Source organism: Cygnus atratus, chromosome 2, assembly GCF_013377495.2.
Source record: "Cygnus atratus isolate AKBS03 ecotype Queensland, Australia chromosome 2, CAtr_DNAZoo_HiC_assembly, whole genome shotgun sequence".
NCBI classification, from domain to species: Eukaryota; Metazoa; Chordata; class Aves; order Anseriformes; family Anatidae; genus Cygnus; species Cygnus atratus.
The window spans coordinates 125,095,643-125,108,642 of record NC_066363.1 but is presented as its reverse complement, the minus strand read 5'-3'; the positions used below and the strand labels follow the sequence as shown (position 1 = coordinate 125,108,642).

Below are 13,000 nucleotides of genomic sequence, written 5' to 3'. Positions count from 1 at the left end.
AGGTGAGTTCAAAGGGAAGAACTGTTACTGTGCAGAATAACAGCCTAGCGAAAGTCATAGAAAACCAGCTATGCAGGACATTTAATGCTAGCTTGAACTAAATGCTAGTTGTGACTCAGGGAATAAGGCTGTAGTGACAAAGAAACAGGAAACCAGAAGCTGCTAATATTTTCCTCCTTTTATTACATTCCACGATTTGGATCCTGATTTTCATGTATATTTGAGCAGTACAAAGAGAAGAGAGTTACACTGGAGCTAAATGAAGTCTGATGAGAAATATCTCAGCTTGAGGGAAACAGCTGGTTCAGTCTACTACACTTCTCACAAGTCACTGCACTCCCTTGTTTAGCCCATTTGTAGGAAGTTATAGACGCCATGAAAATGTTAAGACATTGCTGCACTGTACTTTACTGCAGGTGCCTTCAGTAGACATGAAGAATTAGCCAAGCACTCCTCCCAGGTGTAATCTACTAATGTAATCTATTTAAGTACCAGGGAACTCCTTCAATCATCTGTCTAGATCCCTCTCAGAAGAGACCCACAGTGTCCAAAGAAGTGAGGAAACTTCTGGAGGATGTATAATAGAAGGTAATTTGCCTGCACAATAAAATCAGGGTGGAGCACTAAAAAAGAAAAAGAAAAGAAAGAGAAAAACAAAAAAGAAAAAGAAAAAGAAAACAAGAAACAAGAAGGGAAAAGGGAAAAGGGAAAGGAAACAACAGCAAGGTGACAGAGCTAGCATTATGCAAATGCAAAAATAAAATTAAACTTTTGTCTGAGCCAAGAAGAATGTTTCCTAACATCTGGAACTCTGACAATCAAATTTGAGGTAAAAAGTCATATTCTTCCTACAGACAGCCAAAATACCTGCAGTAAACATGATTTGGTAGTCTGATTTGACAAGTCCTATTATCTACAGAATCCCCGCCGGCATTAATAGGTCCATTCATCTCAAATCAGTTTACACAATGAAAAAAGGGGGTAAAATTAAGAGGAAAGACATCTGTTTAATTGTAGCTAGAAGTATGCATAGCAACAACTTATACTGACTTCTTTTACAATTGTATTAAAATGTGCCTAAAATCAAATCCAAACATTTTAATATACGTATAGTACAGCACATAAGTTTGCTTAGAGGACATGAGAAAATGAAAACATCATTTCCAAAACAAATATACTAATATGTTCTGTATTATGACCTTAAAATAAATACTAGGCTTTTACATAACAGTGGAGATAAATGCCAACACTGAGGGACCTCTACAGAGGTGACCCAAGTGCTCAGGCTCTGGTTTTATAACATGATATTTTCAATGGCTATATCACAGTGTAACAGCAAATTGAATTTCTCATGGAATAAACAGAAAAAAAAATATATCTTTATGTTCCTGAAGCCATTTGCTTCAAGCAGTTCTCTCTGTGCACTACTACATCTGTTGTGAGAAAGCACTGGACAAATGCACTATGGAGGTACCAACAGGACAGAGCTAACTGTACTGACAGCTCTGTCTTGAAGATGGGAAAGGTGTTCTCAAAATGAGTAAGTAGTATGGAATGTTCCAAAAGAATCAATAGATTTCTTCATCTTGAAGAATAAATGCTAGTTTCCTCACAACTGAATACAACAGCAATACCTAATTCTCTCTTAAATATCCAATGTTAATGATCCGATGGTCTATATTTTGATACTTCAGAAGTTTAAAGAATCTGCTGAACTGCAACAAGAGTGAAAAGAACCAGAGACAAGTAGGTATCATCTAGTTCCTCCCTAACTTCATTAAACAGGGTAGGGAGCAACATAAAGCTCTACAGATGACATAAAGCACTGCTTTGCATTCTCTCATAATGAAACTGAAGTAAGAAAAGGGACTTTTATGGGATCTTTTTCTTGCAACTCATATTTCAGACTGCAGAGTCATATAGTACAGCCAGTTAAAGGACAATAGCAATAGCCAGGTTGCTAGGTTCGGCTCAATAGCTCAACCCTTTGTTCCCTGGTGTGCAAGATTGAGAGGATATATAGTATTTTTGACACCTGCTGTTAGGGGCTACTTTAGGGAATTTAAAATTTAATTAACCTTCATAGTAATCCATACAAGACTTTGTATAAGTTCAAAAAGACCACGTCAAAAACTTAACATTTCTGTTTTCCTTACCTTTCTACTCGTTAATCCATGGACAACTGATGCCAGCGGAAAAAGGTGCCATACTTTCATGTATCTAGTTGTTTGGAAACATTTTATAACATAAGCAGTTTGTTTCTAGTGAATTGGGAAGAATCCCACTACTAGCGTGTTTGCTCTTTTCTTAAAGCATAAGGCCACACCATTAACAGCAAAACTCCCTGGTATTACAAGGCTATCTTGCCACTGCTGCTCTGGCAAACTGGGAAATGAACTCCTCTAAGGCTCCACGACAGTGCTAAAGAGATGCTACTGCTCGGGTGATTCAGCATGCCTGTAGTTGTGCTCCCAGACCATCAGAAAAGGTTTTGGAGCTCCTCTTTCTACATAAGTGCCTTTTAAAAGTAGTAATTTACAAGCAAAACAGTGGAAAAAAAAAAAAAAAGTAGAAACGTAGGGTGGCATATGGCCAAACTTTTGACTTAATTTCACCACAGGTTGCTTTTTATTTACAAGCAGCTAATCCCCTCTCAAACTACACAATGGAGCAGCCATTGGCAAAGGCAGGCAGATAAAATTGGCATGCCTCTGTATTGTTCTTGCTAATCTGAACCATTAACAGAAGGGTGAGAAGGCTAGTTTTGTCATTTAAACAGGCTTAAATCCTTTCACCAAATGAGCTTTTGTCTACATAGAAGAATGTATCTTGGAAATTTAAGGGGTTTCTGTTAGTGTTGCATTCTCAAGTTGACTTGGCTACAGGAATACCAACCTGTTTATTTGGCCCCCATACTGTAAATGCAAGAATTATTTCCAGCTGTCAAAATCAAAAGGGGTTCAGCCTGATTAAATCATTTCTCAGAGGTGAAACAGGATGAGATTATAAAGTGCTAAGAAGCAGCTATTTGAAATCCTGGACTGCACCTGTGCAACTAAATCTCCATTTATACAGGTGCTTTCAAATTGGATTTGAACCTTTAAATTCCCTGATTCATCCCTTGAAAAACCACAGAAGCTCAAATAACTAATGAAATTCAGAGACAGAAAGGCTTAAAATAGTTTCAAGCTGTGAAGTAAGGCCTCAGACTATGTTCTTTGATTCATTGTTGATGCGACATATCAAGCATAAATATAAGTTGCCCAACCCAGATGCCAGAGGTTATAGGGTAGCCAGTAGCTAAGTAATTTTTCTTTTTTCTTTTTCTTTTTTTTCTCTTTTTATTCCCCTTAGCACAGGAGAGGTCATCACCATCACAATACATATCTGAAAACCTGAGGAAAATAATTTATTGGTAGCATGATATGTTTTTGCTTTTTACCTGGCACATCTTGCACAGATATTCAACGTGACCTTTGCTTGAGGCTCAGCAGGATGAGCACTTCTAGTTTGATTGAATTTGCTCCCAGAAGACATCAGACTTGTTACTCCTTCCATTCTTAGATCATCAAGATCCTCTGCAACAAAACAGAATATGCTTAAATTTTGTAGCAATAAAGTTATTTATTCTGCACCTGCAGAATGTTTTTGGCAGGATCACTAAACAATAGAACAACTCAAAAATCAGGAAGAAATCACACACAGTTATTTGAATAATACTAGGAAAAAACACTTCAGAGTATTTTTATTTATATATGTATTAGCATCCTGTTGTATTGACAGGGGTTCGTTCAAAAATACTAGCATTTCCACTTCAGACTGCCTATTTTTTAATCTTTATTTTTCAAATTCATTTATAAAACAGACAACAAACACACTTGTCAGTTGCTTTGTCAAGAGATGCTGTCCAATATCTTCATTTGAAATGGGGATCCACATCCAAGAGAAAACTTTGGTTTTTTGAGTGTATGATTCTCTTCTGATTTTTTATTATTATTATTGTTATCTATTCACTTGGCAATGAAACAGTATTACTAAGATAAAAGTACTAAACTCCCCAAAATGGAAAATAGATACATATATCACACCAAAAGAGACCACAACGCACGTACTTATACCTACCATATTGCTGTAATATATCAGCAACGAATAATAATAACTAGATTTTATACTATTGTAAAATCACTCCTGCTTTGCAGGAAGACAGCTGAGGCTCTTGGAGAACTGTTTGCCCCAGATCATTCTGGAATTGTGTAGCTGAGTTAGAATGTAAATGAAGTCTCTTGGTTTACAGTCAGGACATTCTTAACATAATCTGTTTATTTTTTACTAACATATAAAATAGGCATATTATGTATACCTACTGTATCCATAAAGCACCATTTAAAATTGTTTATAATTCAGTTAGGTTCTAGCTGAAAAGTAAACAAACAAAGCACTGACTAGCTGCTGTTGAATGAGCACCAACCATTTCATGTACTGACTAATGCATGTGACTTGTGGTATACAGTATGCTATCATCTAATTAAAATCTTTCAGATAATGTATACATATACATTTTCATATATTTATGTCTACAAAAGAAACCAGATGTTAAAGGATCCAAGTGAAGCAGAAAGTGTGCAAAGGCAGACTTTAGATCCTGGAATCAGATGGGGAAACGTCATGGAGAATTTTAAAATCAGAAGCTATATTCAATTGGAATTTAAAATACACAAATAGTCATTATAGATACATAATGTGGTACCAGTATGGTCAGATTGGCAGGATAATGTCATGTTAACCATACTCTTTTGGGGATACATCCATTTCAATAAACAATATCCATTGATCACGGTGATAAAAAGAAAGAACATTAAGACTAAACTTAATTTCTTTTCACTGAAGTGCTTGAACTAGATTTTCTTATCTGTGATGCTTCCACTGCTTAAGAAAGCTCTTCCCCTTCCAAAATTCCTTGTCTTGGAGATATAAATTGACAGTCCAACTGAATTTTCTGGCATCCATTTCCACAACTTTTCCTTTAAATTTTATCTAAAATTTTATATATAAACCCATTCAAAGGACTTGGAAAGCTATATGATAAAGAATTATAAAATCAATCATCTACGAGTCATTTCAGAGAAGGCATTACATATTTGGAACATATTATGTATTAAAATAAATAATGTTTAATTGTGTTTTAAAGATGTGTGAAAAGTTCCATATATTTTAACAGATGTAAACCACTGGACGGATTACAGTTTAAATGAAATTGAAGCATTTGCCTCATTTTTTTTTCCCCCCTGAACAGATGTGATTTCCTTAAACAAGGTTTTCAACTGTTCTCTGCTTGATTAACTTTTGGCTTTCTGACGACTAAGACTGTTTCAATTGAGCAATGACATAGGCTGCCCTCTACCATACCTTTTATATTTGACTCTGTATATCAAAACCATTTCATTTTTACATTTTTAGGCAATTCTTAACATTTTTATCTCAAGAGAAAAGTAAGTGAAACTTTATGCAAGTAACTTCAATTTCAGATGTACCTACAGCTGTAGCTAACAGACAAGTTGGCAGATGATTATGTAGGACTGATATATTGTCACATGCTGTTAGCCCGATAGATGTAATCTGTATGCTAAAGTGCAGATTAAAAAAAATAAAAAGCACCAAAAAGCTATTAATATTCCTATCAAAGAAGTATAATTCCATCCTCCAAATCCAAATAAAATCTGCATTCTTTGATTTAACTTTGATTACTGCACTTCTGCCTCAATATTGAATGTCTTCAGATTCTTCTGGATGCCTCTGATTTACAGGGCAGATATTGCTCTTTCTCACTAGAGTAACTGAGCTTCAAGAAGCTGCCTGTTTCCCAACAGCCATAAATTTGATGGGAATTTTTGAGCTGTGGGCTAGTTTACATGCCATCTGGCAATCTTCCTGACTGACCACATCCATTATAGTCCCTTAATGAAAATTAAAATAAAATAAAATAAAATAAAAATGCAATAATTTTAGTATTAAACAGTATATATATATTATATTTATACACATATAAAGAACAAATTAAGCAATTTGGTTAAACAATTGGTGCATGTTTTGCAGAGGAATTCCTAAATAGGAATGTTTTAAAATGAATCCTAACACTGAATACAATAATGTATTTTAAGAATAATAAAAAAAAAAAAGGTTCAAATGTTTCTCTGTAATGATGGAAAGCATCAATCTTAGCAAAAAAGGATTCCATTGAGAAGTCAATTCAGTTACAGCGCCTGGAACACTGAATCTTTTCTCTTTGTATTCTTTGCTAGACCAACTAGTGATGATATAGCTGAGCGGTTCAGTGATTTTATTGAGCAGCAGTGAGGTAATTCACTGAGAAAAAGAGATAAATAAAAAGCCAAGTTGATGATTGCTTCTGTGACAGAGGACAGGAATACTGTGAAAACTCTCAAATCCTTAGGAAATTGTTTCCTATCATTGTACAGTGATAGGCTGGAAGTTTGAGTAAATGAAAAATAGAATAAGACTCAGTCTCAGTTGTGCTAATAAAAATGTATTATTTCAATGCAAGACTGTGCACTGTATTTCTTCCATTTAATGTTATTTCTATGCAATTCTCTGTATGAATACGGCATACGAAGGCCCAACATTGGTCCTATAGCATTTCATTAAATATGTCCTATATCGTAAAAAAAAAACAAAACAAAAAACTACAAAACAAACAAAAAATACTTTTTATTTTTTCCCTCAAATCAGTGATTCAACAAAATAAATTTACAGAGCTGCAATCTTCATGCATTGCCATAACAATACACAAAAATGCTTAAAAGTGAGATAAAGATTGCAAGTATAATAAAGCATAGCACTGAACCAGATGTTTTCTATATTAATAATAATGCTGCACTAAGCTAAATTCTTTGTGATTTTTTTATAGACAAGTTTCATCAACAAAGGGAAGGGGAAAAGGGTATCTATTTCAGCTAAACAAGAACATACCCCAGTAATCAGGTAACTATTTTTAAATAGGATGTTGTTCGTAATTATTTATTTCCTTTCATTTTGGGGAGGAGGAGCTGGGGAGAGGAAAGAGGCAGTGATGCCAAGTATTCTAGAATCCATTCTAGATTGTTTAATGTCTTGAGATAAGGGGGTGTGCAATCCTCTTACAAGTTTCTACAAGACTCTCACACCTTTCACGTTAGGGCCAGAGCTGCTCTTGCGCAAAACCCTTGCTAAACATGGTATAAGTTCAGTTGCACAGAAGGCTCACATAGTACAGTTCTGTGCTACACTGTCTGATATGATTCATCCATTTTTGCCTCTTTCCCCCATCATTAAATGCCATAATTTCCCAAGAGTAATTTAAGAAGTATAAGGTGCAAAGCTGGAAAAAGTCCTGATTCATCTTTAGAGAGATAATGACTGCCAAAGGTTTTTCTGTTCAGTCTAACGCTTAGAAAGGCAATAAATGTTTTCATGTGAGAGGCAATATGATAATGAATCCTGATTTATGTTCCTGCAGGCCACCAGTCAATTCTGATGCACTGCTAAAATAACGGCTTTTTCTCTATAGCAATGAATTTCTCAAGGCAGTGTTCTTACATCACGACAGACACTGATGTATTGCCCATAGATGGCATTGACTTGTCACAAATTGTTGACTAAAGGACAGACTCTTAATATGCTCTGGTACTCTCATAAAAATAAATAAGTAAACATAAAATCTACTTCATGTAGTAGTTCTACTCGTGTTCAAGGAATTTCTGCTGCTTTGCATATCACACTTGTATGTTTTCTATTATGATAACCAATCATCTCTGCTTTGGATAATTTTTCTTACCAATAGCAACAGAGCCCAGTAAAAATCCCACCTTAATTCCAAAAGAATTATTGGAACATGCAGGATTTAAGCTTCAAGACAGAGGAGAACCATTAATCTAGAAGGTGTGATGTGCCACTCCTGAAAGTTATGTTTAATCATTTACTTCAACCAAAGGAATACTGGAGTTATCTTTCTGCAATACACTAGCTACAGGACATTTCACTTTGTTTCCTCTTACTAATCTATTCCTTTGAGGTTATGAAGCAGACAATGGTGTTTCTTCTAATGTCTTCCCATTAACACCTTCAAAACATCAGAATTTCACTCAGTCAGACCTTTGCCACAGTTGATGCAAACATCGTCCCAAATAGATCTGTCAAAAGACTTTCACTCCTACAAGCCATTTTAGGTTCCTGAACACAATTTTCTGAAGACATCTTACTTTATAAATATCTGAAGTTGACAATAAATTCCCTAAATATTTGTGCTTCCACTGTTGAATGCATGCAAAATCAATTAAAATCTGATTCTGCTAAGACCCTGAATTTGCACATCCACCTCAACCTGTATTATTTGCCAATTTAGCAGAAATCTACCCCACAGTCAAAATCAACCAACCAACAACAAAATGGGTACTGTAGATAGCAACATTGTTTTCATATATCCTGAAAGAGAAAATGGATCAGTGGTTAGGGTTCTCACTTTTAATCAGCAAGAGAGAGAGAACTCTCTTCAGTTTCTCCATCTTCCTATTTTAAGCTGGGACTAGAATTAATATATGAGGTAGCCTTTTCTGATGAAGTTATCCTATTTTCATTAGAGCACACTTCAATATCTTAGACAAATACAAAAAGAACTGGCCCACAGACTCAATCTCCTAGTTATCTTCCCTTTTTTCACTAGGAGGAACATTTGTTTACTACAGAAAACAAATTATTCGCAGGCAAGACTGTCAGAGCACTGCTTTAGGGGATGAGAGAGTTTCTAAGATGTAGTGTGTCTGAACTTCACACCCTTGCTCCAAATCAGGCAAATTAAGTTTAGAAAACATGTCTTGTGTCTCCCAGCTGCCCAAACCACTCACTGGATGCAACATTATAGTATCATTTTATTTAAATGGGAAAGTCCACAGTTGAAAAGGATTGGCATTGTGCTCACTTATCATTCCCTACTGGGCATCCAAGGACAAAGGATCTAGCAGCACCAAATAATCCCTGTAAACAACTACCCCCTACTTAGCAACAGTAACTGACCATATAACACCGTTACTCCACCCAATAGCAATTTGAAGTACGCTGGCCCAAACCATCAGGTAGTTTCTATACTGTGCTTTATTTCTACAATAAAGGGAATCTAATATTAATTGGAGCATGGTCATTATTTCTAGATTTCCAATAAAATAAAAATTTGAATATTTCACTTGTTATATCACATTCCATAATATATTACTTCAATTGTAATAATTATACAATAGTACCTTTGGTGTAATAGCAAAGCACCTTTGGTCTAATACAACAGCAAAAAGTCACAATTAGAAAAATCCACAAAATAACCAGAAATTTTGGAATTCAGAAGGTACCAAAAGGAAAATCTATCAATGTTAGTCCTCGGCAAACTTTTTCTTTTTTGTACTTTAGCCTTGAGTAAAAAACACTTTTTTAATTAAAAGCAAATCTTCAATACTTCTAATCAGTTCCCCTTCTGATGTCATTTATTTATGCACTCACTACATTTATTTTAATATGCAATTCAGACCTCATTCCAAATCTACATTCTTAAGGAAAATCAACATGATTTATTCTATTACTGTGGCACAGCTTTTTTTTTGTTGTTGTTGTTGATTTTCTTTGATCAAAGTTTTTTAAAAATCAATTTAAAATATCAGGACATAAGAAAGGAATGCATATTTAAAAGGTCTCATTTTGTTTTTAATTCCAGTTTGTTTTTTATTTTCTAACAGAGTAGCCAGCCATAATATTTTTCAAGCAGGCTTGCTTAATATACTACAGATGTTCCCTAACGTATAGCCAAAATACTGAATTTCACATGACATTGTCGCTTACGTGTTCCTTCATTAAATCTATCTTGAATGAAACTGATCATTTTTGTAAAAAATCATACAAACAACAAACAATTATCTAAGATAAATAATAATTAATTAATTCAACAGTACAGATCAATAAGGCTAAACCAACAATAGTGATTTTTCAGCCAGAGAAGATGCTAAAAAACAACTTAGTTTTGTACGAACCAATTTTTGCACTGAGGGCTATATTCATATTTCTTTGCATCCATGTAGTTTACTCTACCAGCCCCTTGGCAGGATTAAGTTTAGCTGGCTTGTTAAGAGGCCAGTGGAAATTCATACACTTTTTATTGAAATGAAAGTTGAGGCAAAGGATAAAAACTACAAATAAACTTATGTCAAACGTTTCTAGTAATGCTGGACCTTCCAACTGCTTTCTTTTTAAAAAAATCCCTAGTACAAGCATTTCTGTGCCAGTCCTCCATCATCTGTATGCTTTCTTTCATAAGCCTATCTAGCACAAGGATTACTACAGTGGAAATATCTTTCTTTCCCCAACATATATATATATATAATTAAAATGATCACACTTCCAATGTAGTCATACACCATATTTGTCTTTCAGAGTATGTTCATGAATATAGAAACACACTAAGGAAGACATTATAGTCCTAACTGAGACAGACATATCAATAATTCAAAGATGATCACCAAAAAGTTAGATAAGTTAGAAAACAAGTTAGAACAAACAAACCGTGAATCTTTGTTATTGCTCTTCAAACTTCTGCTTAGCTGCAAATGAATAAATGCCCTTCTTGTTACCTCTGCTAACTGGGAATCAAAGATAAGAATGACTATAAGATGGCATCCAACAACTGAAGCTCCATTTCTTCCAGCTTCATCCCTCTATCAGCTTGCATCAACTCTGCTTTGTCCTGAGACAAGACCATCTGTTTTCTATCACTATCTGTGTTTTGGCCAGACACTGGGACATCTGGAAGACTGTACTGTCTATGCTCAGAGAAACAGACACTGAGCTGGATACCATCAACATACCAATGGCATCACAGCTGACAGTGCATGCTCTTCCTCACTCATTGATTAAGATTCATACCACTGTTGTCTTTTGAGAAAGGGTAAAATAAAAATTTTAAATATGATTTTATCTTCTCAGCTGGGTCAAGCAGCCAAACTAGCAGGTATGTCTAAACTATCCCCCAGAGCCTACAGATTGGCCAGGTAATATAGTTCCAAATAAACTCCATGGTTTTCTAATAATTGTTTTATTGAAGAGGAGTGTGTGCTTTAAAAAAAAACAAAATAAAAAAACACTTTTATTTACCTAAAAACCTGTGTGGTTGGGAGTGCTGTATAAGTGCTGCTTACTCTGTTGAAAATCTGTTTTGTGTAACCTACCCATTCAGTGCACTGTTGGGTTATGCTTGCTCATGCTTTTGGTTTGGATAAAAGAAAATTAGAAGGCTTTTGGATTTCCTACAATGCTTGCACAACCGTACTGAAACAAGAGAAAGAAAGCTGGCTGAAGTGGAAAATAATCTATAAATGTGGTACATATAATACATGTGGTTGCTACACTTTCACTGAATACTGCAATACAAGATTACTGCATAAATAATAAATCAATCACTGCAACATGTTAGTTCATGTAATGTTAGCTTGTGCCTACTATCATAGTACAGATCATAGAGATACATTTGCTTTTACTCAGTACTGTTATCTTCTGGATTTGAATTAGAACCAAACATTTCTGCAGATAATTTCATTTCAGAACTATAAAACCATCTTGTAAGTGAATCATATAGTGTCAGCTGACTATTCTGCTTCTCAAGACATACAATGTTAAATCATGACTCCACTGAACTCAAGTGAAATTTGCCATTGACTCCAACTCTGGAAATTTATCTAAAACATTGCAAGACTCTCTCTTTTGGGTTTTAGCTGATTAATGTAAGAGCTGTGAAACTCCAGTAGATCTTGAGATATGTTTAACTCTGGAGTCCACAGCAGTAGAACAGATTATGAGCCACATCCCCTGGTGGCCACTGCATGCCATCCCCTGCAGAGTATAAAAACTGCGGGTTAACCATACAAAGCAATTCTTTCAACCGAGAGGGAGACAGAGATTCCAGAATGCAAAGCCTGTTCAACATCAGATAGCAAATATTTCTCAACATTTCTCATGTAAAAATAAATAAATAAATAAATAAATAAATAGTCAACAAAACAAAATAAACAAGGATGAAGGAAACAAAACCTTTGGAAGCACAATCTCCATACACTGAAAGGGGGCAGCAGAAGAGAATATATCATATCACAGAAGATAACTGACTAACTCAATACGTTTTCCTTCTCAGAAAGAACCAGATATACTAAATTCCTAAACTACCATTAGTTTGACTGATAGATAACCTAAAAATCAAATGAAGTTAACCTTTCAGTGCAAACTGTACCAAGAGAAGGAACACAGAAAATAAATAAATAGATAAATAAAGTAGTATAAACTGAAAGCATCTTGACAATATAGAGCGGAAGAGACCTACTTAAGCAAAAAAATAAATCAGGTAGGATTGCATCAAGAGGAGATTTAGGACAACACACAGGGCCAGGTGATTCATGTGTTTCAAGCACACTAACACAGTTCTCTGGCCCTGAAATACTATTAGCTCAGGTGGTAGGCAAATGAGGTCAAGCTCCAAGGTGCTAACCAGCAGTCACTGACAGTGCAGTTCTGTAATCCAGTAGCTTGCTCCCAGTGACAGGGAAAGTCCCAGTTCCATCCTCCCCTCCTTTTCCACAATTCCCACTGATAAGGTTGCTCCCTATCTTTGATTCTTGTTTGACCCCACTCCAAGCTCATTCAGGGCAAAAATATTCCATTATTTGCTGGAATCTTTTGTGCCTGGTTCAGTGAGCTGCATTGCCACACTGAGGGGTCATCCAAACATTCAAGTCAATATAAATCAAATGACAGGAGCATACAGCCAAGAGTGGAGGAACAGTGGAGGAATTGGAACCACCATCTTTAATGAAAGAGAGAAACCTACCACACTGTTAGGTTCAGCCCACCTCTTAGAGCTGTACCCTAAGGTGTAAAAGCATTAGATATTTAAACTATACTAACAATTCAGAATACCAACGTG

General features: G+C 35.3%; 1 protein-coding gene across 1 annotated transcript in view; it reads right to left on the bottom strand.

Moving 5' to 3' along the window:
* The window catches only part of C2H8orf34 (chromosome 2 C8orf34 homolog), a 168,976-nt gene that overhangs the window by 52,044 nt on the left and 103,932 nt on the right, over positions 1-13,000 (bottom strand). The window contains exon 8 of the mRNA XM_035563073.1: positions 3,443-3,578. Coding sequence (XP_035418966.1) covers positions 3,443-3,578 — 136 coding nt within the window. The remainder of the gene's footprint in view (positions 1-3,442; positions 3,579-13,000) is intronic.